This window comes from Pseudophryne corroboree, chromosome 3, assembly GCF_028390025.1.
Source record: "Pseudophryne corroboree isolate aPseCor3 chromosome 3, aPseCor3.hap2, whole genome shotgun sequence".
NCBI classification, from domain to species: Eukaryota; Metazoa; Chordata; class Amphibia; order Anura; family Myobatrachidae; genus Pseudophryne; species Pseudophryne corroboree.
Genome location: NC_086446.1, coordinates 546,323,839 through 546,351,322, shown reverse-complemented (window position 1 = coordinate 546,351,322; position 27,484 = coordinate 546,323,839). Strand labels below are relative to the sequence as shown.

At 47.3% G+C, this 27,484-nt stretch overlaps 1 protein-coding gene across 1 annotated transcript in view; it reads left to right on the top strand.

The window, feature by feature from the left end:
* CSNK1D (casein kinase 1 delta) overlaps window positions 1–27,484 on the top strand; it is a 111,294-nt gene that overhangs the window by 47,284 nt on the left and 36,526 nt on the right. Inside the window, exons 5-8 of the mRNA XM_063963225.1 lie at window positions 15,193–15,363; window positions 16,517–16,665; window positions 18,386–18,557; window positions 25,831–25,970. Of these exons, the coding sequence (XP_063819295.1) occupies window positions 15,193–15,363; window positions 16,517–16,665; window positions 18,386–18,557; window positions 25,831–25,970 (632 nt within the window). The remainder of the gene's footprint in view (window positions 1–15,192; window positions 15,364–16,516; window positions 16,666–18,385; window positions 18,558–25,830; window positions 25,971–27,484) is intronic.

The following is a 27,484-nucleotide window of genomic DNA, read 5'->3' as shown; positions in this document are numbered from 1 at the left end:
AATGGTGGCGACCTACAAGGCCATCCCCTTCGGCAGGTTTCATGCGAGGACGTTTCAGTGGGACCTTCTGGACAAGTGGTCCGGTCCCACCTTCAAATACTGTGGTGGCTCCAGAGTGCTCACCTTCTAGAGCACAGGTTCTCAAACTCTGTCCTCAGGACCCCACACGGTGCATGTTTTGCAGGTCTCCTCACAGAATCAAAAGTGAAATAATTTATTCCACCTGTGGACCTTTTAAAATGTGTCAGTGAGTAATGAATTCACCTGTGCACCTGCTGGGTTACCTGCAAAACATGCAGTGTGTGGGGTCCCGAGGACCGAGTTTGAGAACCTATGTTCTAGAGGGTCGCAGGTTCGGCATTCAGGACTGGGTTCTGGTGACCACGGACACGAGCCTCCGAGGATGGGGAGCAGTCACGCAAGGAAGGAATTTTCAGGGACTGTGGTCAAGCCAGGAGGCTTGTCTACACATCAACATACTGGAATTGAGGGCCATATACAACGGCCTACGACAAGCGGAGAATATTCTTCGCAACCTACTGGTTCTGATTCAATCAGACAACGTCACAGCCGTGGCTCATGTAAACCGCCAAGGCGGGACAAGGAGCAGAGTGGCAATGGCGGAAGCCACCAGGATTCTGCGCTGGGCAGAAAATCACGTAAGCGCTCTGTTACGGGAGTGGACAACTGGTAAGCAGACTTCCTCAGCAGACACTATCTCCATCCAGGAGAGTGGGGACTTCATCAAGAAGTTTTTGCAGAGATAACAAGTCTTTGGGGACTTCCTCAAATAGACATGTTGGCGTCACGCCTCAACAAGAAGCTTCGGAGGTATTGTGCCAGGTCAAGGGACCCTCAGGCAGTAGCGGTGGACGCTCTCGTGACACCATGGGTGTTACAGTCGGTCTATGTGTTCCCTCCTCTTTCTCTCATCTCAAAGATACTGAGAATCATAAGGCGAAAGAGAGTGCAGACAATACTCATTGTTCCAGATTGGCCTCCAAGGGCCTGGTATTCAGAACTTCAGGAGCTGCACACAGAAGATCCTTGGCCTCTTCCTCTCAGGGAGGACCTGTTACAGCAGGGGCCCTGCATGTTCCAAGATTTACCGCGGTTACGTTTGACGGTATTGCGGTTGAACACCAAATCCTAGCTGGGAAGGGTATTCCGGAAGAAGTCATCCCTACTCTGATAAAGGCTAGGAAGGAGGTGACTACGAAACATTATCACCGTATCTGGAGGAAGTATGTTTCTTGGTGTGAAGCCAAGAATGCTCCTACGGAAGACTTCCACTTGGGCCGTTTCTTCACTTTCTACAGACTGGAGTGGATTTGGGCCTAAAGTTAGGCTCCATTAAGGTACAGACTTCTGCCCATTCTATATTCTCCCTGAAAGAATTGGCTTCTTTCCCAGAAGTCCAGACTTTTGTAAAGGGAGTGCTGCACATCCAGCCTCCTTTTGTGCCACCAGTGGCACCATGGGACCTTAACGTGGTGTTGCGGTTCCTAAAATCTCGCTGGTTTGAGCCTCTTCAAACGGAGTTAAAATTTCTCACTTGGAAGGTGGTCATGTTGTTGGCCTTGGCATCTGCAAGGCGGGTGTCCGAATTGACTGCCTTGTCTCATAAGAGCCCCTATCTCATTTTCCATGTGGATAGAGCAGAGCTGAGGACTCGTCCTCAATTTTTGCCTAAGGTGGTGTCATCGTTTCATATGAACCAACCTATTGTGGTGCCTGTGGCTACGGGAGATTTGGAGGATTCCAAATACCTTGATGTAGTCAGGGCCTTAAAAATTTACGTAGCCAGGACGGCTCGAATTAGGAAAACAGGAGCTCTGTTTGTCCTGTATGCAGCCAACAAGGTTGGCGCTCCTGCTTCTAAGCAGACTATTGCTTGCTGGATCTGTAACACGATTCAGCAGGCTCATTCTACGGCTGGATTGCCGTTACCAAATTCGGTAAAGGCCCATTCCACTAGGAAGGTGGTCTCTTCCTGGGCGGCTGCCCGAGGCGTCTCGGCTTTACCGCTTTGCCGAGCAGCTACTTGGTCGGGTTCAAACACTTTTGCTAAATTCTACAAGTTTGATACCCTGGCTGATGAGGACCTCATGTTTGCTCAATCGGTGCTGCAGAGTCATCCGCACTCTCCCGCCCGGTTTGGAGCTTTGGTGTAATCCCCATGGTCCTTACGGAGTCCCCAGCATCCTCTAGGACGTAAGAGAAAATAAGATTTTAAACCTACCGGTGAATCTTTTTCTCCTAGTCCGTAGAGGATGCTGGGCGCCCGTCCCAGTGCGGATATATTTCTGCATGACTTGTATATAGTTCTTGCTTACATAAGGGTTATGTTACAGTTAAGATCAGTCGTTGACTGATACTGTTTTGTTCATACTGTTAACTGGTTGCGTATATATTCCAGGTTATACGGTGTGGATGGTGTGGGCTGGTATGAATCTTGCCCTTAGATTACCAAAATCCTTTCATCGTACTGTCAGTCTCCTCTGGGCACAGTTTCTCTAACTGAGGTTTGGAGGAGGGGCATAGAGGGAGGAGCCAGTGCACACCCATTCTAAAGTTCTTTTTAGTGCCCATGTCTCCTGCGGAGCCCGTCCATACCCATGGTCCTTACGGAGTCCCCAGCATCCTCTACGGACTAGGAGAAAAAGATTTACCGGCAGGTTTAAAATCTTATATTCATTCTCTCTATCTCTCTCTGGCTTGCATTATAACTGTCTATGTGTGTATTTTATTGTGTTTACTGTGAATATGGGTAAACACGAGCTGTGCAGTGTCTGTCACACTAGATTCTCTCCCTTATCTAGTAACTGTTTCCTGTGAACAATGCAGTCAATCTTCATAAATCATTGAAGGGGCTGTGGGAGAGGGTCCAGAGCCCCACTGGTTAGGGTCTCTTAAGACTGATGTGTGATATGTCATCCCAGCTTAATGCTAATGTGCAGAAAACTCAGCTACTACAACAAGGTGTTGCAGATTATGCTGCTAGGACAGATGCATAGCCCCCCCCCCCCTCCCTTTAATATCCCCTCCACTCATGCAGGTCCACAGAAGCGTGGTTTACCTGCTATTCTATCTGATTCAGATACAGGATGATGGGGATGACCTGGACCCCGTTGGTGGGGAACCCGATGCTGCTCGGGGTAATGAACCCCTCAATTTGACTATAAGGGATGTGTTAAAGCTCCCTCTAGAGGACGCTGATTCACAGCAGTTGTATTTCTTTGTACAAAACAAGCCTAATGTCAATTTCTCTGATTCTACAGAGTTAGATGACTTATTCAAACAGGCCTGGAAAAATCCAGACACAAAATTCCAAGTGTCCAAAAAGTTTTTGAACACTTTCCCATTTGCTCCTGAAGGTAGAAAATTTTGGGTGGAACCCCCTGGGGTGGATGTCTCAGTATCTCGCCAGTCTAAAAAGGTTGTGCTGCCCGTGGCGGGCTCCTTTACGATGAAAGGATCCAGGGGATAGGAAGATAGAGACTACCCTAAAATCTATATACATAGCAGCTGGTATATCACAAAGACCTGTCATTGTGCGTTGCTGGATTACCCATGCTGTTCATTCTTGGGCCACTCAAATTCAGGGAGGCCTCTCAGGGGATATGCCGTTAGTTACAATGGTAACCCTCCTGAAGCACATTCAGGATACTCCCCGTGTCCTCTGTGATTCACTCAAGGAGATGGGGATCATTAATGCTTGGACTTCTGCCATAGCAGTGTTATCGCGCAGGGCCTTGTGGTTGCTTCGGTGGATTGCGGATGCAGAATCCAAACGTAGTGTGGAATCCCTCCCCTTTTCTGGGGAATGGGTTTTTGGAGTCTAATTGGATACATGTATTTCCAAAGTTATGGTTGGGAAATGCGCTTTTCTCCCCTCCGGCGAGACGCTCCAATCTGGGGCCATCTATCCAGTCCTTTTGGTCTCACAGATTTCGATCTAAGGACAGAGGTGCTTCCAATACGGCTAGTGGCACCTGAGGTAAGTCCAGAAAACCTGCAAGCACCAGTTCTCCGGAACAGTCCACAGGTTCTGCTTCCTCTAAGGCCGAAGCATGACAGTGCCCACCGCCCTGAGGGGAGCTCGACTTCATCACTTCAGCCGCGTCTGGGAGACTTCCTACCAGGATGCCTGGGTCAGAGATCTCGTTTCTCAGGGCTACAGGCTGGCGTTCGACTGTACTCCCCCCTCAACAATTTTTCAAATCAAGCTTATCAGCTTTGGAGGATATGCAAGTTACGTTACAACAGGCAATCAGAAAGTTGGTTCAGTCCAACGTCATTGTTCCAGTACCAATACCGCAACGTGGCACAATGTTTTACTAAAGCCTGTTTGTGGTGCCGAAACCGGACGGTTCGGTCAGACCCATTTTGAATCTCAAATCCTTGAATCCTTACTTGAAGGTGTTTAAGTAGAAAGATGGAATCCCTGCGAGCAGTGATTGCGGGCTTGGAAGAACAGGAATTTCTGCTGCGGGGTACACTGGGTTCCACAAGGATTAGACAATGAGGTGTAGAGTAGGATCTTGATCCGAGGTACCAACAGGCTCAAAGCTTTGACTGTTCCCAGAATGCATAGCGCCGCATCCTATATCACCCCGCCTCCCTGCACAGGAGCTCAGTTTTGTAAGTTAGTGCTGCAGTAAGCAGGCACTTCACAGAGAGGGGCTGCTCCAAGCAGCCCTAAGAAAAGCTTTTTATGAGGTAAAAAGTGAAGACTTCAAGGGCAGCAGCGGTGGTAAATGTCTTGTGACATTCACTGCTGCAGCTCCAGCTCTCCCCAGCGGCGCTGTACACTCCCGAGCCCTGGTTGCCGGGTACCTACAGCGGAGGCTCCGGTTCTCTTCACGTTAGACACACACGGCTGGGGCTCTCCAGGATCGCGTGGCCGCGCTTAGGGAGGTGGTAAGTGGGTCCCGCTCGCGGGACCCGGTCTTTATCGCGATACGGCGCGGTCAGTGGGAGGCGGGTCGCGCACGCTGGTGGTGGACACTGTGGCAGTACAGGCGATCCCACTAGATCACCAGGGCATGGGCGCAGGTCAGGTTTTCTCTCTAAACCGGTTTTTATATCGCCCACAGTACCCGGTGGCTTTGCCAGCAGAGGGGATAAGGCTTAGACCTGAAGCCCCTCCCCCAGCCCCAGGGCGCCATTTCCAGTAAGTGTTCCCACCCTGGAGCTGCATTTCTGTCTTTTCCTCACTCCCTGTCAGTGTCTGTGGCGCCATTATTCCTCAGCTCACTGTTCCTGGGACTGCTTGGGCAAATCCTCCTATGTAAAGCCGCCTGGTTGTCAGCGCTGTGCCTTTACATGACACTTAAGTATTCTGCCTGCCTTTTTAGACAGTGATAGTTAAGAAAGAGTGCATTTAGTCAGGGTTTTATAGTACAATTACCCTGTGATATACATCCAGTTCTTACTGTGTAGTGTTATATCTATTGACTATTTAGCAATATAAGCTAGTCCAGTGCAGTATTATTGTCAGTAATAACCTCTGCATTGTACAAACTGTGACTTTCTGTGTGTGCATTTGATAGCTGAGTGGTGTCCATTTCGTGTCTTTCACTCAACTTGCTATCCCTATATTCCATAACCTGAGGGGGCTTGGTGCGTCAGGTGTTATCTAATAATATAGGATTTTCACAAAGATATACTGTATTACGTATTTTTCTCTGTGATTTAGTCACCATATCTCTCTATCTCTGCTAGTGCTGACTACACTGCGCAGGGGTTTGGGTTCAGAGGTATAGTGCTGCTGATAATTGTACTGTGTTGCCTCATACTGCAAGTTATATCATGACTACTTCTGAGGGTAACGGTTCTGGGGCTGAACACACTGCTGGTGTTGCTGAAGCCACCGACCCATATGAGGAGAATATAGCAGCTGTGGGCTCTAGATCTGGGGGCTCCTTGCCTCCCAGTGGGACTGTGGCAACGGAGGCACATACTGACCCACCGTGGGCCGCTTTTTCCACGCTTCTGCATACGCTAGTTCATAAACTAACACCCCCTATGGGACCCCCAATGTCTGTACAACCGTATGTGGTCCCTGCAGCTAACCCGCGATGGGCGGACGATTTATCTGCTCAATTGAAGTTGAACCAGTCCTTGACTACTAAAAAGTCTGACCAACACTCGCCTAAGTCCAAGAGGTCCTCTAAGCGAGCGCTTGTCTCCTCACAATCCACTGCTGTCACTGACACCTTGTCTGATGAAGACGGCACATATACTGACCGCACAGGTTTTGACTCAGATACGGCTGATGGGGAGGGTAGTTCACATGTGGATGTTCCTGATCTTTTGGAGGCTATTAAGTTAATTCTACAGATTACAGATGATCCCGAGCCATCCGTCCCTCCTAAGAAACCAGATAGGTTCAAACGTCAGAAGGTGGTTAAACAAATTTTACCTCACTCTGATCACCTAGTGGATATACGTCAGGAACCCTGGGAAAACCCGGGTACAAAGTTTGTGCCTCAAAAGAAGATGCTGGCTCGCTATCTCCTCGCTCCAGAGCTGTCTTAAGAATTGGGAAACGTCTCCTCCAGTGGACTTCCATGTGGCTAGGATGGTGGTTTCCTCAGCTCTACCTGTCACTACCGTCACGTCTCTAAAAGAGCCTACAGATAAACGTGTGGAGGGTTGTATGAAAGCGATTTACACCCTCACGGGTGCTGCGCAAAGGCCCACTATTGCAGCTACATGGGCTGCAGAGGCTATTGAAGCATGGGCCTTGGAGTTAGAAGCTGAAAGCTCTTCTAACCATACTAGACAATGCTTATCGTATATTGTCACAGCTTCTCGATATATTAAAGAGGCAGCTTCTGATGCCCGTATCCTAGCAGCCAAGGCCTCTACTACGTCAGTCCTGGCTCGCCGGATATTATGGCTGAGATACTGGTCCATGGATCTGGACTCTAGAAAAACCCTGGAGGTACTCCCTTTCAAGGGAGATATTCTGTTTGGGGAGGACTTAAATAAGATAGTGGCTGACTTGGCTACTGCCAAAACTACCTGTCTGCCTAATACCGCTCGTTCTGTGTCGAAGGCTAAAGGTACGTCCTTTCGCCCCTTTCGTCCTCAAGGTAAAGCAAAAGGTCAGGCATACCCTAAGCAGGCCCGCACTTTACAAACCAGGAAAGCCGAAGCCCAAAAGAGCCTGGGCTGCCCGTCGGCCAACTGCCAAGACCGATAAGCCTGCCGCATGACGGGGCGGGCCTCCCCCTGGGGGATCCCAGGGTGGGGGGCCGGCTTCTAGGGTATACCCAGGAATGGTTGAAGACCACTTCAGATGCCTGGGTTCGGGAAGTCGTCACTCGAGGTTACGCCATAGCCTTCAAAAACCGGCCCCCTCATCGATTTTTCCAGACAGACGTCCCGTTGGACCAGACAAAGGCAAAAACTTTACACTCGGTGGTACAGACCCTCCTGGATACAGGAGTGGTAGTACAGGTGCCTCTTGCTCAGAGGGGCCGGGGGTACTATTCTCTACTGTTTCTAGTCCCGAAACCGAATGGGTCCTCCCGGCCCATTCTCAACCTCAAGGCATTGAACAGGTTTGTGTAGGTTTCCAAGTTCCGTATGCAGACCCTATAGTTCTGGCCTTGGAACCTGGGGACTACATGGTCTCCCTGGACATACAGGATGCTTACCTGCATATTCCTATAGCAGTGTCACATCAGCAATACCTGAGGTTTGCTATTGGCAACCTCCATTACCAGTTTCTGGCGTTACCTTTTGGTTTAACAACGGCTCCTTCACCAAAGTCATGACGGTGGTACTCCGCCGTCAAGGGGTCAGGATACTGCCGCATCTGGACGAGTTGTTAATCCTGGCAAATTCCCCAGATCTTCTCCTACGTCATCTGGATATGACGTTCCGGTTTCTACAAGCCCACGGGTGGCTAATCACCTGGAAGAAATCCTCCCTGGTCCCTGCTCAGAAGGTGATGGAACACCTGGGAGCGCTATTGGACACTCACAACCAAAGGTTGTTTTTGTCTCAGGAGAAAGTCCTGAAGCTTCAGGACAGGATTCGTTGCTTCCTTTCTCGTCCGCAAATGTCGATACATTCGGCGATGCAGGTGCTGGGCCTCATGGTATCAGCATTCGACATGGTGGAGTATGCTCAATTCCATTCTCGCCCCATCCAGAGGCTGATTCTAGCCAAGTGGGACGGCCTGCCTCACCGTATCAGATCTCAAATGATCTTATTGACTCCAGAGGTCCGTCTGTCGCTGCTTTGGTGGCTCCGGGACCAACAATTGTGCAGGGGTCGTCCCTTCTGGATATCCAACTGGGTCCTGTTGACGACAGATGCCAGTCTGAGGTTGGGGCGCGGTGCTGGAGCAACACTCCCTTCAGGGTCGGTGGACCAAGGAGGAATCTCTCCTCTCGATCAACATTCTGGAATTGCGGGCGGTCTTCAATGCGTTGAACCTGGCCCAGCATTTAATTCAGAACCGTCCTGTTCAAGTACAGTCGGACAACGCCACCACAGTGGCTTACATAAATCATCAAGGCGGCACTCGAAGCCGTTTGGCAATGAAGGAAGTCTCACGGATTCTACATTGGGCGTAACGCCATCTACCGGCCATATCGGCAATATTCATTCCGGGAGTCCTGAATTGGGAAGCGGACTTACTCAGTCGTCAGGACGTGCATGCCGGCGAGTGGGGCCTCCTCCATCCAGAAGTGTTTCAACTCCTCGTGGAAAAGTGGGGTCTTCCAGATGTGGATCTGATGGCGTCTCGACACAATCACAAGGTTCCGGTCTTCGGAGCAAGGACAAGGGATCCTCAAGCAGCATTCGTGGATGCGCTAGCGGCGCCGTGGAGGTTTCGGCTGCCGTACGTGTTCCCTCCAGTGTCACTCCTGCCCAGGGTAATTTGGAAGTACAAGCTAGAAAAAGGAAATCTGTTTCTCATAGCTCCGGCGTGACCTAGACGGCACTGGGTCTCAGACCTGCAGGGCCTATCGTCAGAGCGTCCACTTCTGCTTCCACAACGCCCAGACCTCCTCGTACAGGGCCCCTGTGTCTACCAGGACCTGGCCCGGCTGTCTTTGACGGCGTGGCTCTTGAAGCTTCTGTCTTAAGGGCTAAGGGTTTTTCTGAAGAGGTCATTAAAACTATGTTGCGGGCCCGGAAACCGGCTACTGCTCGGATTTACCATAGGGTCTGGCATTCCTCCTTTGTTTGGTGCGCATCTAACAATTGACGCTTCCAAGTTTAGTACATCCTAGCTTTTAGCTTTTCTGCAGCAAGGCCTAGAGTTAGGCCTGCATCTGGCCTCCCTCAAGGTTCATATTTCTGCCTTGTCGGTGTGGTTTCAGAGAAAGATTGCGACTTTACCTGATGTTCATACTTTCACTCAGGGTGTGTTGCGTATCCAACCTCCCTATGTCCCACCTGTGGCTCCTTGGGACTTGTCAGTGGTTTTGGAGTCGTTGCAAGAGCCTCCATTTGAACCCCTTGGTTCAGCTGACCTTAAGTGGCTTTCCTTTAAGGTGGTGTTCTTGCTGGCTATTGCCTCTGCTAGAAGAGTGTCGGATCTGGGTGCCTTGTCTTGTAGTTCCCCATATCTGATTTTTCACCGAGATCGGGCGGTTCTTAGGACTCGTGCCGGATATTTACCTAAGGTGGTTTCTTCATTCCACCTTAATCAGGAGATTGTGGTTCGGGCCTTTGTCTCTCCCGATTTGTTTTCCAAAGAGCGGTCTTTGGATGTGGTACGGGCTCTCCGTATCTATGTGAAGAGAACTGCTTCTATTCGAAAGTCTGATTCTCTCTTTGTTTTGTTTGTATTTCACAAACGTGGCTGGATTGCTCACAAGCAGACCCTGGCCAGATGGATTAGAATGGTGATTGCACATGCTTATGTGAGGGCTGGTCTGTCAGCTCCTGATCACATTAAGGCCCATTCTACTCAGTCTGTTGGACCTTCTTGGGCGGCCCAACGTGGTGCGACCCTTGATCAATTGTGCAAGGCGGCTACGTGGTCCTCCGGGAACACGTTCATTAGGTTCTATGCTTTCGATACTGCCACTTCCCAGGATGCTTCCTTTGGACGCCGGGTTCTTGTGCCCGCTACAGTGCGTCCCCTCCCATAAGGAACTGCTTTAGGACATCCCCCATTGTCCAATCCTTGTGGAGCCCAGTGTACCCCGCAGCAGAAAACAAGTTTTATGGTAAGAACTTACCTTGGTTAAAACTTTCTGCAAGGTACACTGGGCTCCACAAGGCGCCCGCCCTGACGCACTTAGCTTCTTTGGGTTGGTATGGCATTAGCCGCTGACACTTCTCTTGTCGTGAGAGTGTGGTGTATGGGGCTGCTAACTGTTGTCTCTTTTCCTGCTACTGCATTGGGCTGGTTAACTAAAAACTGAGCTCCTGTGCAGGAAGGTGGGGTGATATAGGAGGCGGCGCTATGCATTCTGGGAACAGTCAAAGCTTTGAGCCTGTTGGTGCCTCGGATCAAGATCCTACTCTACACCCCATTGTCCAATCCTTGTGGAGCCCAGTGTACCTCGCAGAAAGAGTTTTAACCAAGGTAAGTTCTTACCATAAAACTCGTTTTTATGGTCTCCTTGTATATCAAGGACACTTATCTCCATATTCCGATTTGGCCACCTCATCAGGTGTACCTGCGGTTTGCCCTACTGGACAATCCCTTCCAATTCCGGCCACTACCCTTCGGCCTGTCCACAGCCCCGAGGGTATTCACAAAGGTGATGGCGGAGGTGATGTTCCAACTGCGGGTCCAGGAGGTCAATGTGGTCCCTTATCTGGATTATCTTCTAATAAAGACATGATCCAGGGAGCTTTTGTTGCTCCATATCGACTGCACCATCCATCTTCTGTTGAACCATGGGTGAATCCTCAACTTGCAGAAGTACCACCTGGAGCCAACTCAGAGGCTCCTGATCCTGGGGATGTTGCTGGATACTGTGGCCCAGAAGGTGTTTCTACTAGAGGACAAGGCGAAAATGCTTCAAGAGATGGTCCGCTCTGGCCTACTCGAGTGTCCATCCATCTTTGCATAAGATTGCTAGGAAAAAATGGTTGCCTCATACAAGGCGACACAGTATGGGAGGTTCCATGCCAGAATATTTCAATTGGTTCTCCTGAGCAAGTGGTCCGGATCTCATCTCCAGATGCATCGGATGATTCAACGGTCACCTCAGGCCAGGATTGCCCTACTGTGGTGGCTACAGTCCTCCAATCTCCTGGAATGCCAGAGTTTTGGGTTTCAGGATTGGACCCTTCTCACGACGGATGCAAGTTTTCGGGGATGGGTAGCTGTCACCCAAGGGGCACAATTCCAGGGCAGGTGGTCAGCCCACAAGGCCCTCCTTCCGATCAACATTCTGGAACTTCGGGGGATCTACAATGCTCTGTTTCAGGCCTCTCCTCTGCTCAGGGATCACGCGTTCCAGGTGCAGTCGGACAATGCCAAGGTAGCGGTGTATATCAATCGTCAAGGAGGGGCAAAAAGCAGAGCCAGCATGCGAGAGATGCCAAAGATACTCCTCTAGGCGGAAGGAAATGCAAGAGCAATGTCAGCAGTCTTCATTACGGGTGTGGACAACTGGGAGGCGGACTTCCTGAGTTGTCACGATCTCCACCCAGGGGGAGTGGGGGCTCCACCATCTGGTGTTCCAACAGATCATCGACCGGTTTGGTTGCCCACAAATAGACATGATGGCTTCTCGTCGCAACAAGAAATTTCCCTGGTATTGCTCACGGACCAGGGACCCTCAGGGACTGGCGTCGCCTTGGCCGTGCTGGATGGTCTACTTGTTTCCTCCGATTCCATTGCTCCCAAGGGTGCTAAAGCGAATCATGAATCAAGGTGGCCAGGCATTTCTGATTGCCCCGGATTGACCTCGGATGGCGTGGTACGCGGACCTTCTGGACATATCCGTCTCAAACCCTTGGCCTCTACCACTAAGAAGAGATCTTCTTTAACAAGGACCGTTTGTCTACCCGGACTTACGGCGACTTCGTTTGGCGGCATGGAGGTTGAGCGGAACATCCTAGCTCACAAGGGCCTTTCCAAAAAGGTTATTGCTACCATGGTTCAGGCCAGAAAACCTGTGACCTTAAAACACTATCATCATATCTGGAGGTCTCTTGGTGCGAGGAACGCGCGTATCTGCGTGCAGTATTTCACTTGGGACGTTTCCTGCAGGCTGGTGTGGACAGGGGCTTACGTCTGGGTTCCATTAAGGTCCAGATTTCAGCCCCCTCCGTTTTTTCCCAGAAGAAATTGGCAGTGTTGCCTGAAGTTCAGACCTTCTTGCAAGGGGTACTCCACATACAACCACCTTTTGTGCCGCCTATGGCACCCTGGGATTTAGATGTAGTGTTGGCATTTGTACAGTCCTCCTGGTTTCAACCTCCGACGGTAGCAGATAAGTACCTCATGTGGAAGACGGTGATGTTACTGGCCATGGAATCTGCTAGACGTTTCAGAATTGGGGGCCTTATCATGTAAAAGTCTGTACTTGGTCTTTTACAAGGACAGAGCGGAGCTCCGGACTAGACAGCAGTTCCTGCCGAAGGTTGTCTCCGCGTTTCATCTGAATCAACCTATTGTGGTTCCGACATGTTCTGATGCTTCTGCTCCTCCGGAGGCATTGGATGCTGTGCGTGCCTTGAAGATCTATGTCAAACGCACAGCTCAGGTCAGAAAAACGGATTCCTTGTTTGTGCTTTATGATGCGCAGAAAAAGGGTTGCCTTGCTTCAAAGCAGTCCATTGCTCGTTGGGTCAGGCTTACTATCCAACAGGCCTATGTGTCGGCAGCCTTACCTGTTCATAAGTCTCTCTAAAGGGCCACTCTACAAGATCAGTGGGCTCTTCCTGGGCTGCCTTGCAACTATGCCGAGCTGCTACCTGGTCGGAAGAACACTTTTTTGTGAAGTTCTACAGATTTGATACCCTGGCCAAAGAGGATACCCAGTTTGGGCAGGCGGTGCTGCAGCAGTCTCCGCATGTTCCAGCCCGTTCTGGATGCTAGAGAAAATAGGATTTACCGGTAGGTATTAAAATCCTTTTCTCGTAGTCCTTAGGGGATATTAGGCGCTCGCCTCAGTGCGTGGACTTTTCTGCAGATTCTTATAGTTACCTGTTCAGCTGTTACTGTTATTGTTACCAGCCGTTGCTGGTTGTTGTATGTTAGTGGTGTGCTGGTGTGTAAATCTCACCACCTTTTCTGTTATGTTCCTTCTCTCATATATGTCCTTTCTCCTTCGGGCACGTTTTTACTTATAACTGCCTGTGGGAGAGGGCATAGAGGGGAGGAGCCAGCACACCCAGTTGAAGAAATTTAAAGTGCTCTGGCTCCTTTGGACCCCGTCTATACCCCATCGTACTAGTTTTCCCCAATATCCCTTATGGACTACGAGAAAAGGAATTACTGGTAGGTATTAAAATCCTATTTTCGGCTTTGTATCTACAGGACGTCTGATCGACCATAGTCCTTGCAGTAGACGTTTTCTAGCTGCATTTTGCGGGCGACTACAAGGAAGACCTTGTCTACTCCGTGGTTATGCCAGTTAGCTCCTGTATAAGCTGACCTTCTACTATTTCCCTGTTTCCTCTTGCACTGTAAACAATATACACTACTCGCGGGCAGACCTGTTAGGTTCCCTCTGGGTTCGGGCTTGTTCATCTACATTTGTCAGATTGGCTGTTCAGGGTGTGGTGATGGAATGCAGGGAACTCTGATGGCTCAGCAGGTTGGATCTCTTATTTACCTGGCTTACTCCTGCATTCGCATCCTGTCGGGTGGCAGATGTTGCCTGACGTGCATAGCAAATCTTTACTGCACTTTAAGGTAAACATTCATTTGTTACTCGTCGCTAGGGTGCATCCTCAGTGAGTTGTTGGCCTTCTACATTCCACATTGGTCCATCGGATCTCTATTAATATCGCAATGTGGCAATCTGTCTTACTAGCCTCTGCAGTCGGTATGTCTTTCGGGGCCCTATTGCAGCCTTAGTCTTTGCGTAACCATGATGGCTCTACCATTTGTTTCATTATCTGCCGTACCAGACTCGACATGCTGTCTGTTTCACTAGCAGGACTGTTGGTACGTTATCTATATCCCGTGTGATATCTGTATCCGTTACCTCTGGGTCTCACTGCATCTTAGGTTGACGTAACTCCTTTTGTCAAGCTCCACTGTGCTCTAGGTTGAGACCTTGAATCATGGCTTGCCTGTGCAGTTTTCTGGAATCCTCTGCACTCTCCCGTCCGTTTGAAATGCTCTGGGACGTCCTCATAGTACTGAACTCCAGCATCCCCTGTGGATGATAGAGAATGAAACCTTTTTTTACTTGTGGGTGATTTCCAATATGTAAGAGGCAACGATGGATAAAGTTTTAAATTGACAAGACCTTTTTTTTTTTTTTTTTTTTTTTTTTATTCAATCGGTAATAAACTTCTCAGAATCATTGTTTGCCTAGTGCTGCTTAATTTTGTACTTTTGTTTGTGGCTGACGTTCATTAAGGTTACATTCATTTTTTTTTACTTCAGCAGCTCGTGCAACCATAGTTATATATTAAGTAATATTTAAGCTGCCTGTCTTACAGAGACCCCTTCCTGCTATACTTGTTTGATTTCCCCACTATGGGGGACATGTACTAAGCAGTGGTAAGTGGAGAAGTTGCCCATGGCAATCAATCAGCTGTTTTGTATACTTTTATAGTATGGAAATTATAAATATTATGTCAATGCTGATTGGTTGCCATGGGCAACTTCTCCACTTTTATCACTGCTTAGTACATGTCCCCCTATATCATTTATCTCCCCTACACTATTTCAAAATATCTATTACATTCTCAATAAGTCTAACAAAAGACAAAGATACACATGCATCAGGTAAAATAGAACTGTCATATCACAAATTGCCTGTAGAGTCTTCAGTATTCCAAATAACACTTTTTTTCTCTTTACCGCTGGTTTTATCAGGTCCTCTATCTGCCGCAGCTCCGCTCCAAGCAGTTAGATACATTTCCTCAATATGTAATCATGTTGGCACACACATTGCATTTTTTCATATGTAATGGCTTCATATTCTTAAAAAAAAAAAGTGCTCAGCAATGCAAATGTATGTTTATTTGTTCCCACTTTTTTTTTCTAAAAACTAAAAATTATTTCTCTCTTAGAGCAATCTCGTAGGGATGATCTGGAGTCCCTGGGTTATGTGCTGATGTATTTCAATCTGGGTTCCCTTCCATGGCAAGGACTAAAAGCAGCCACAAAGAGGCAAAAATATGAACGCATCAGTGAGAAAAAGATGTCAACGCCCATAGAGGTTCTGTGCAAAAGTTATCCTTGTAAGTTGCTGAGTGGAAAGACGTGCCACTTTCACTTTGTTGTAAATGGACTATATTAAACTATTCCCCATAGACCTTCCTAATGTGTATATCTGCTTACTATTATGTGCTCTTATCTGAAACATCATTATCTGGTTACTGAACAGTACACTTTTCCAAACTTCATTAATATAGCACATCATTTTTTAATTTCAGTCCTAAACTTGTATTCAGTATGTGGATAATTCTGAATTTGGATACATTTACACAATTGATAAAAAAAAATGTAACACATTGTAAAAAGAGGGTGAATATGATGTGGTCAGCTGTCTTTATTAGGACCAGTGAATGTAGAAGTGATGGGCTCTATATACTAAGCATTGGAACGAGATAAAGTGAACGGAGATTAAAGTACCAGCCAATTAGCTCCTAACTGCCATGTTACAGGCTGTGTTTGAAAAATGACAGGAGCTGATTGGTTTGTACTTTATCTCTCTCCAAGGCTTAGTTGGGCCAGAACTTCAACTTGCTGGATCACATCTTATTTTAGCACCTACAGTTGTGTCATCACTGGATACTGATCTTGTCGTTCATACTGTGTGGCTGTATTGGTCATTGGGTACTCAGCTTAAAAATTGTGCCACAGTTTAAATAAAAATAAAAAAGGCATTACTGCATTTTTCGGAGCTCCAAGAATTTGTCCATGCAGCTGCTTTTCTATGCTTCTTCATCTGTCTCACGGTGTTTGTGTATTGCTACGGAGGAGGAGCAATCGCATAGTATGAGGCTGTAAGCACAGAACCTGCAGCTTCTTATTGGTCATTCAGTTCACAACCTTTAAAGTGGTCAATGTGAATTCCCACAGCTAAAGGTAAAGTAGCTTTCCAAAGAAAAAGGAAATTATGCCATGTTTTGGCGTAGTTGCATGTTCATATTTGTTACCCTAATGAAGGAGTAGCTCCTTCTAGAAGACTCATTTATACAAAGATATGTTTGGACAGACACTCTGTTTTGTGCAGCTGGCCTGTTGCTGAACAGATACAGATATATAGGCCAGCAAAAATATGGTTAGCAACTCATCAACTCTGCCTGGATATTTATGGCATTCACACTATTACTTTGAGGATTTGGAAGTTTTTCTTAATTATTTATTTATTCTCCTCTCTGTTTCTAGCGGAGTTTGCCACCTACCTAAATTTCTGCCGGTCTCTGCGTTTCGATGATAAACCAGACTACTCATACTTAAGGCAATTATTCAGGAATCTGTTCCATCGCCAAGGCTTCTCCTACGACTACGTGTTTGACTGGAACATGTTGAAATTTGTGAGTAAGACGCACTCTACTTGCAGGGGTGGGTGTCAGCAAGGACTAGTGATTGGTACTGTTCCATGGAAAATTGCTTTTATTATTATATATATATATTTTTTATTACTCTAATCCTATATAATTTCTAATGTAAGGCTTATGCGATCATTGATATCTGTCAGTTGGTGTTTACTCTTTGTTCTATTTTAGTGTATGGGTATATTTTCAATTAGTCTGTCATAATATTGCTTTAGTACTAATGAACAGTTGCATCAGAGAAGTACAACAAATTAAATCTGGCAAAAGACTCAAGTACTAAACAATCAGATTATGGAGTTATGCTCCCTGTGAGTTCTGAGCCTCCATCTGTATGTTTCCTGCAGGGGAGCCCTCTGTCACTGCGCAAATTTGTCTTACTAGTGCTGCTGTGTCACCCTACTCTCGCTCTTGTAATGGAGGGCTGCCCAATAAGGCGCATGAAGTTTATCAGGTTGCCTATCACTGTGTTGAAGCACAAAGTTTTAATGCAGATCAATTACTGTATGAAGCAGCTTCGACAGTGACACACATGTAATCTGCGGGGAAATTCAGCTGGTTTGAGAGGGGCTGTTGTAAAGGATGACACTAATGATGGGAGGAGTTAATGATGAGGTGACCAATAACTGAAAGAGTATTAATAATGATGCCCAGATTACTGAAGATGGTGGGTTAATGATCATGAGTGGAAGGATTCTGCCAAGAGGAGGATTATGGCTGCAGTAGGATGAGGAAGGGGATTGATCGGTGATGCTGAGAATACGTTTGAGGAGTGAACGGCAGATCTGGGGTGGTAGTTAATTAGTTAGATCATGCATGTCCAAACTGCGGCCCTCCAGCTGTTGTGAAACTACATATCCCAGCATGCCTTGACACAGTTTTGCTGTCAGAGAATGCTAACGCTGTGTCAGGGCATGCTGGGATGTGGAGTTTCTCAACAGCTGGAGGGCCGCAGTTTGGACATGCCTGAGTTAGATGATTATTCAGATGTACTTAGGAGCTGATTATGTATATTGAAGGATGTAATGTCTGTAAGGAGGCTGTGTGTGGTTTTCTGTTCAGAAATCCATGTTAATAGCAGTGCTTCTACATTAGACTGTCTTCTAGGTAATGGATGCAACGTAGTTAACTTGCTGTGTGCAATGGCATTTTCCAGATATATATATTATATATATATATATATATATATATATATATATATATATATATATATATATATATATATAATTTATTTATTTTTTTACATATTCTAATTTTAATTGGTCTTTCATAATTGTGATGTTGTCATTATGTCCAGTTGGACAGTACCCATTATTGGGGTGTGTTTATAGATACTGTATTATATTCTCATCATGCTAACCAGCCCCTGTGAAACTTGTGACATCTCGTTTAGTTTAGCCATTTAATTGTGTGGCCAGTTACTCTGATCTTTTTTAACTGACTATTGGGTCAAGCAGCAAACCATTTGGTCAGCTTAATGTTTTTTAGCTAATTTGTGGGGGGGGGGGGGGGGGTTCACTTTTCTTTTTTGTTTGCCTATATATTCCGAACAGAGGGTGCTAACCAGTTCATTTGGTCCGAGGGACTAAGGAAGAAATTCTATGAGTAGTCTCTATATATCATTGGGCCAAGAGCATGCAATTCTTCTAAATGGCTATAGATCAATTTTATTTGAATTTATTTATTTTTTTCCTTCCCGTAGGGTGCAAGCCGTGCTGCTGAAGATGCAGAGCGTGAAAGGAGAGAGCGGGAAGAACGACTAAGACACGCACGAAATCCTGCAGCTCGGGGTCTGCCCTCTACTGCTTCAGGTAGACTAAGGGGCACCCAGGAAGTGACTCCACCCACACCTCTCACACCCACCTCCCACACAGGTATGTCTCACACAGTTATACATAATGGCTTGTCTTTTTAAAATATGCCTATCCTGGATTTTTGAGGCATAATTATCTGATAAACAGAGGCTGTGTGCATTTCCTTGTCATACTACACACAATTCTGCTTATTTATATATAAATGAAAGATATTGTCATCTTTAATATACAATATACGTGACAAATTAACTAAAAAAAAAAATTCATTTTGAACTTTTTATCATCTCGCTAGTTCAGGGTGCCCAATAAGTGGCCCTCCGGCTGTTGGAGAACTACATATGCCAGCATGCTGTTTGGCCATGATAACTGTTGCAGGGCATGCTGGGATATGTAGTTCTACAACAGCTGAAGGGCTGCTTATTTTCCCCATCCCTGCTAAAAGTCAACACAAGCAGGACAATGGAAGAGAGATGGTCGTTACCACATTTTCTCTGACGTCCTAAGTAGTGATGAGCGGATTCGGTTTTACTCGGTTTTACTCTGTTCTCAAAACGGCATCTTATTGGCTCACGGATGTCACGTGTTTTGGATAGCCAATAAGATGCCGTTTTGAGAACCGAGTAAAACCGAACCTCGCTCATCACTAGTCCTAAGTGGATGCTGGGGACTCCGTCAGGACCATGGGGTTTAGCGGCTCCGCAGGAGACAGGGCACAAAAGTAAAAGCTTTAGGATCAGGTGGTGTGCACTGGCTCCTCCCCCTATGACCCTCCTCCAAGCCTCAGTTAGATTTTTGTGCCCGGCCGAGAAGGGTGCAATCTAGGTGGCTCTCCTAAAGAGCTGCTTAGAGTAAAAGTTTTGTTAGGTTTTTTATTTTCAGTGAGTCCTGCTGGCAACAGGCTCACTGCTACGAGGGACTTAGGGGAGAGAAGTGAACTCACCTGCGTGCAGGATGGATTGGCTTCTTAGGCTACTGGACACCATTAGCTCCAGAGGGAGTCGGAACACAGGTCTCACCCTGGGGTTCGTCCCGGAGCCGCACCGCCGACCCCCTTGCAGATGCCGAAAAGTGAAGAGGTCCAGAAACCGGCGGCAGAAGACTCTTCAGTCTTCATAAGGTAGCGCACAGCACTGCAGCTGTGCGCCATTGTTGTCAGCACACTTCATAGCAGCGGTCACTGAGGGTGCAGGGCGCTGGGGGGGGGCGCCCTGGGCAGCAATGATAGTACCTTATTCTGGCTAAAAATACATCACATATAGCCCCTGGGGGCTATATGGATGTATTTAACCCCTGCCAGGTCTCAGAAAAACGGGAGAAGAAGCCCGCCGAAAAGGGGGCGGGGCCTATTCTCCTCAGCACACAGCGCCATTTTCCCTCACAGAAATGCTGGTGGGAAGGCTCCCAGGCTCTCCCCTGCACTGCACTACAGAAACAGGGTTAAAACAGAGAGGGGGGGCACTTATTTGGCGATATGTATATATATATTAAAATGCTATAAGGGAAAAACACTTATATAAAGGTTGTCCCTGTATAATTATAGCGTTTTTGGTGTGTGCTGGCAAACTCTCCCTCTGTCTCCCCAAAGGGCTAGTGGGGTCCTGTCCTCTATCAGAGCATTCCCTGTGTGTGTGCTGTGTGTCGGTACGTGTGTGTCGACATGTATGAGGACGATGTTGGTGAGGAGGCGGAGCAATTGCCTGAAATGGTGATGTCACTCTCTAGGGAGTCGACACCGGAATGGATGGCTTATTTAAGGAATTACGTGATAATGTCAACACGCTGCAAGGTCGGTTGACGACATGAGACGGCCGGCAAACAAATTAGTACCTGTCCAGGCGTCTCAAACACCGTCAGGGGCTGTAAAACGCTCATTTACCTCAGTCGGTCGACACAGACACTGACTCCAGTGTCGACGGTGAAGAAACAAACGTATTTTCCTTTAGGGCCACACGTTACATGTTAAGGGCAATGAAGGAGGTGTTACATATTTCTGATACTACAAGTACCACAAGAAGGGTATTATGTGGGGTGTGAAAAAACTACCTGTAGTTTTTCCTGAATCAGATAAATTAAATGAAGTGTGTGATGATGCGTGGGTTTCCCCCGATAGAAAATTATTGGCGGTATACCCTTTCCCGCCAGAAGTTAGGGCGCGTTGGGAAACACCCTTTAGGGTGGATAAGGCGCTCACACGCTTATCAAAACAAGTGGCGGTACCGTCCCCAGATAGGGCCGCCCTCAAGGAGCCAGCTGAGAGGCTGGAAAATATCCTAAAAAGGTATATACACACATACTGGTGTTATACTGCGACCAGCGATCGCCTCAGCCTGGATGTGCAGCGCTGGGGTGGCTTGGTCGGATTCCCTGACTGAAAATATTGATACCCTTGACAGGGACAGTATTTTATTGACTATAGAGCATTTAAAGGATGCATTTCTATATATGCGAGATGCACAGAGGGATATTTGCACTCTGGCATCAAGAGTAAGTGCGATGTCCATATCTGCCAGAAGATGTTTATGGACACGACAGTGGTCAGGTGATGCAGATTCCAAACGGCACATGGAAGTATTGCCGTATAAAGGGGAGGAGTTATTTGGGGTCGGTCCATCGGACCTGGTGGCCTCGGCAACAGCTGGAAAATCCACCTTTTTTACCCCAAATCACATCTCAGCAGAAAAAGACACCGTCTTTTCAGCCTCAGTCCTTTCGTCCCCATAAGGGCAAGCGGGCAAAAGGCCAGTCATATCTGCCCAGGGATAGAGGAAAGGGAAGAAGACTGCAGCAGGCAGCCCATTCCAAGGAACAGAAGCCCTCCACAGCTTCTGCCAAGTCCTCAGCATGACGCTGGGGCCGTACAAGCGGACTCAAGTGCGGTGGGGGGTCGTCTCAAGAGTTTCAGCGCGTAGTGGGCTCACTCGCAAGTGGACCCCTGGATCCTACAAGTAGTATCCCAGGGGTACAGACTGGAGATTCGAGACGTCTCCCCCTCGCAGGCTCCTGATGTCTGCTTTACCAACGTCTTCCTCCGACAGGGAGGCAGTATTGGAAACAATTCACAAGCTGTATTCCCAGCAGGTGATAATCAAAGTACCCCTCCTACAACAAGGAAAGGGGTATTATTCCACACTATATTGTGGTACTGAAGCCAGACGGCTCGGTGAGACCTATTCTAAATGGGAAATCTTTGAACACTTACATACAAAGGTTCAAATCAAGATGGAGTCACTCAGAGCAGTGATAGCGAACCAGGAAGAAGGGGACTATATGGTGTCCCTGGACATCAAGGATGCTTACCTCCATGTCCCAAATTGCCCTTCTCACCAAGGGTACCTCAGGTTCGTGGTACGGAACTGTCACTATCAGTTTCAGACGCTGCCGTTTGGATTGTCCACGGCACCCCGGGTCTTTACCAAAGTAATGGCCGAAATAATGATTCTTCTTCAAAGAAAAGGCGTCTTAATTATCCCTTACTTGGACGATCTCCTGATAAGGGCAAGGTCCAGAGAACAGTTGGAAGTCGGAGTAGCACTATCTCAAGTAGTTCTACGACAGCACGGGTGGATTCTAAATATCCAAAATCGCAGCCGTTTCCGACGACACGTCTGCTGTTCCTAGGGATGGTTCTGGACACAGTCCAGGAAAAGGTGTTTCTCCCGGAGGAGAAAGCCAGGGAGTTATCCGAGCTAGTCAGGAACCTCCTAAAACCAGGAAAAGTGTCAGTGCATCATTGCACAAGAGTCCTGGGAAAAATGGTGGCTTATTACGAAGCGATTCCATTCGGCAGATTCCACGCAAGAACTTTTCAGTGGGATCTGCTGGACAAATGGTCCGGATCGCATTTTCAGATGCATCAGCGGATAACCCTATCTCCAAGGACAAGGGTGTCTCTCCTGTGGTGGTCACAGAGTGCTCATCTTCTAGAGGGCCGCAGATTCGGCATTCAGGATTGGATGCTGGTGACCACGGAGGCCAGCCTGAGAGGCTTGGGAGCAGTCACACAGGGAAAAAATTTCCAGGGAGTGTGATCAAGTCTGGAGATTTTTCTCCACATAAATATACTGGAGCTAAGGGCAATTTACAATGCTCTAAGCTTAGCAAGACCTCTGCTTCAAGGTCAGCCGGTATTGATCCAGTGGGACAACATCACGGCAGTCGCCCACGTAAACAGACAGGGCGGCACAAGAAGCAGGAGGGCAATGGCAGAAACTGCAAGGATTTTTCGCTGGGCGGAAAATCATGTGATAGCACTGTCAGCAGTGTTCATTCCGGGAGTGGACAACTGGGAAGCAGACTTCCTCAGCAGGCACAACCTCCACCCGGGAGAGTGGGGACTTCATCGGAAAGTTTTCCACATGATTGTGAACCGTTGGAAAAGACCAAAGGTGGACATGATGGCGTCCCGCCTGAACAAAAAACTGGACAAGTATTGCGCCAGGTCAAAAGACCCTCAGGCAATAGCTGTGGACGTTCTGGTAACACCGTGGGTGTACCAGTCGGTGTATGTCTTCCCTCCTCTGCTTCTCATACCCAAGGTATTGAGAATTATAAGACGTAGAGGAGTAAGAACTACACTCGTGGCTCCGGATTGGCCAAGAAGGACTTGGTACCCGGAACTTCAAGAGATGCTCACAGAGGACTCATGGCCTCTGCCGCTAAGAAGGGACTTGCTTCAGCAAGTACCATGTCTGTTCCAAGACTTACCGCGGCTGCGTTTGACGGCATGGCGGTTGAACGCCGGATCCTAAGGGAAAAAGGCATTCCGGAAGAGGTCATTCCTACCCTGGTCAAAGCCAGGAAGGAGGTGACCGCACAACATTATCACCACATGTGGCGAAAATATGTTGCGTGGTGTGAGGCCAGGAAGGCCCCATGAAGAAATTTCAACTCGGTCGTTTCCTGCATTTCCTGCAAACAGGAGTGTCTATGGGCCTCAAATTGGGGTCCATTAAGGTTCAAATTTCGGCCCTGTCGATTTTCTTCCAGAAAGAATTGGCTTCAGTTCCTGAAGTCCAGAAGTTTGTCAAGGGAGTACTGCATATACAACCCCCTTTTGTGCCTCCAGTGGCACTGTGGGATCTCAACGTAGTTCTGGGATTCCTAAAATCACATTGGTTTAAACCGCTCAAATCTGTGGATTTGAAATATCTCACAGGGAAAGTGACCATGCTGTTGGCCCTGGCCTCGGCCAGGCGAGTGTCAGAATTGGCGGCGTTTGTCTCAAAAAAGCCCATATCTGATTGTCCATTCGGACAGGGCAGAGCTGCGGACTCATCCCCAGTTTCTCCCTAAGGTGGTGTCAGTGTTTCACCCGAACCAGCCTATTGTGGTACCTGCGGCTACTAGGGACTTGGAGGACTCCAAGTTGCTAGATGTTGTCAGTGCCCTGAAAATATAGGTTCCAGGACGGCTGGAGTCAGGAAAACTGACTTGCTGTTATCCTGTATGCACCCAACAAACTGGGTGCTCTTGCTTCTAAGCAGACGATTGCTAGTTGGATGTGTAGTACAATTCAGCTTGCACATTCTGTGGCAGGCCTGCCACAGCCAAAATATGTAAATGCCCATTCCACAAGGAAGGTGGGCTCATCTTGGGCGGCTGCCCGAGGGGTCTCGGCTTTACAACTTTGCCGAGCTGATACTTGGTCAGGGGCACACCCTGACTGAGGAGGACCTGGAGTTCTCTCATTCGGTGCTGCAGAGTCATCCGCACTCTCCCGCCCGTTTGGGAGCTTTGGTATAATCCCCATGGTCCTGACGGAGTCCCCAGCATCCACTTAGGACGTCAGAGAAAATAAGAATTTACTTACCGATAATTCTATTTCTCGTAGTCCGTAGTGGATGCTGGGCGCCCATCCCAAGTGCGGATTGTCTGCAATACTTGTACATAGTTATTGTTACAAAAATCGGGTTATTGTTGTGAGCCATCTTTTCAGATGCTCCTCTGTTATCATGCTGTTAACTGGGTTCAGATCACAGGTTGTACAGTGTGATTGGTGTGGCTGGTATGAGTCTTACCCGGGATTCAAAATCCTTCCTTATTGTGTACGCTCGTCCGGGCACAGTATCCTAACTGAGGCTTGGAGGAGGGTCATAGGGGGAGGAGCCAGTGCACACCACCTGATCCTAAAGCTTTTACTTTTGTGCCCTGTCTCCTGCGGAGCCGCTAAACCCCATGGTCCTGACGGAGTCCCCAGCATCCACTACGGACTACGAGAAATAGAATTATCGGTAAGTAAATTCTTATTTTTGAGTTGGTAAAACGTTCAAAAATCTCTAGTGCAGCATTATTATTCATTTATTTATTTTTTGGGGGACTGCTGAAAAATTTGGAAGACGGACTATGCTGGTGCTATATAGCCAATGCTAATTGTTGTGTACAGAACACAAAATTAAAAGCGGCTGTTATCATAGGCACAGCTATATACTATTTCAGAATCTGTATTTGGGACATGTATGCAGATTAGTGTTACATTACCGGTGATACACACCTAACCCTTTTACTATGTTCCCATTTAGTTTTCCACTGAGGCAGGTATTCATGAAACACATTAAATGGCGTATAGCGATATCCATGAAAACAGCTGTAATGTCTTAATAGTTATGTAACACTTTTTACAGACATGCAATTCACATCAATGGAAATACATATGCATGAGGGCTAGTCATTTCTGCCATGCTACTGGCATTAGTGGTTAAAGCTCACTGGCCCGAAATGTATTAAGCCCTAATAATTGATAGCGTGCAGACGGATAAAGAGTATCAGGCTGTTTCTGTTTGAAAAATGACAGGAGCTGGTTGGCTGGTCATTTATCACTCTTATCCGTCTCCACTTCATCACTTTTTAAGGTTTAATACATTTGGGCTACTGTTACCTGCTTTCTCCTGCATCACTAGAGGACAGTTGTATAGCTGGTTCTGGAGAAGCCTGGAGCACTAATAGGTAATTTTCAGAAGCACAGGCTCCTTCTTCCCTATAGCCCACCTCCAGCCCTGGCCTGCCAGTTCTTAGTGCACTAAGTAGCTGGGTACAGCTTCAGCTGTTCCTTCAGCTTTGTTCCTTTAGTGTAAGCACTATACAGCTACAATTCTATAATTTTAAGGTTTCTGTAAAAGAAATGTCCACAAGTGTAATGTAAAGATTATGTGACTAGATCTTCCAGTGACAATGTGAAGGTTTTGTGGGTCTAATCTCTGCCTTGTTATATACGTAGATCATCTGGCTGAGTCCGGATAGTATGTGGTTACCATATTAGTGGAGCAGGGGTGTTTTTTTGTTGTTGTTTTTTTTTCCCTTTGCAAATGCTTTAACCTTTTATTGTTTATTTTAATAGCAAACACCTCCCCCCGGCCTGTGTCTGGTATGGAACGTGAACGGAAAGTGAGTATGAGACTGCATCGTGGTGCTCCTGTAAATGTCTCCTCGTCCGACTTAACTGGGCGGCAAGATACCTCTCGCATGTCAACTTCACAGGTATGTATTAAGATCCCCGGTCTGCTAGAATAGGGGATAAGTCGCTTCTTGCTTCTGAGCTTGCTACCTGGCCCAGGCGTGACCGATTCCTTCATCTCTGCGATGCTTTACTTTTCATTGGCAGGCGTTAAAAGGAAAATCTCACCCCTTTTTTCTAAGTATATTTAGCTTTTCTTCATAATTATGCGGTGAGCACTGCTTGCATGTAGATTTTCTGCTTCTTTTCATTCATACATATTGACTTATTACAGCTCTTCCGAGCAGTTAAAATGTATTTGCCAATGTGTTTGTAAAACACTCCCAAAATCCCTTGTTCTCAATTTATGTAAGATGGTTCTGTTTTGTTTTTATTAACCCTTTTATTAGGCCTTTTTTCATTGTTTTTAGATGGTGGTTTATGTTTAGCCCATTATCTTGTGACATTTTAACCATTAGCCGTTTTAGTCCAGGTTACTGCTTACAAAAAAAAAAAAAAAAAATTCCCAAACATTTTTTTTGTATGGTCAATAGGACAATAAAATGCAGAAACGTGACTAAACGTGTACGTCCTACCTTGGAGATTTGCACCTCTCCCAATAGAAATCCGCAACTGATTATGCTCCTGGCCTTTTAAAAGAAAAATTACAAATTCTCGGAGAGGAAAAGATCCAGTTACAAAATAGAGAATGGACTAAACATTGCTGTTTCCGTGGGATTTTCTGCTGACTCTAACAATGACTTATACATTTACTGACTTGCATGAATGACTTGAGCGGTGCTGTCCTTTGTACAATGTTTGGATTCTGGTGTGAACACTGTGGATGCAAAAACATCAATATAAATTTCAACGTCTTGATGGCATTCAAATGACAACTATTTTCTCTAGCATCCATAAGGGATATTGGGGAAAACTAGTACGATGGGGTATAGATGCGGTCCAAAGGAGCCAGTGCACTTTAAATTTCTTCAACTAGGTGTGCTGGCTCCTCCCCTCTATACCCCCTCCCACAGGCAGTTTAGGAAAAAGTGCCCTCAGGAGAGGATGTACATCTCTGCAGCTCCAGAGAGTTTAATTCATTTTCTTCTATTATTTTCGGTATGCTGTCTGGTCAACAGCATACCTGTACCGTGGGAGTAAGGGGGAGGGATCGAAGTGGGCAGTCACCGGCCTTACGAGGTGCAGAGCCGCTTCCCCGCTGTAGGACCACTGTCCTGAAGGGTGGTGTTGTTCAGGGGGGCACTGCACCTTGGCTGTTACATCCGCAGCACGCCGCACACCTCTAACGCTGCCTGAAGGTGACATCGGGGGTGAGTACGAAGTGCAGCTGACCACGGGCGTGGTGTACGGGACTCTCCCGGGGGTGTCCTGCTAAGATCCCCCGTGTAGAACTGGCAAAACTGGGCTTGATTAGCACTTGTGTGATTTAAGCTAAAAAGGAGACTCATGCCACTACAATATATGTGTGTAACTCTGGCGCCATTGGAGGGGGCGGAGCTACCTGAAGCGGGATCTGAGGCGTTTTGGCGCCTTCCTC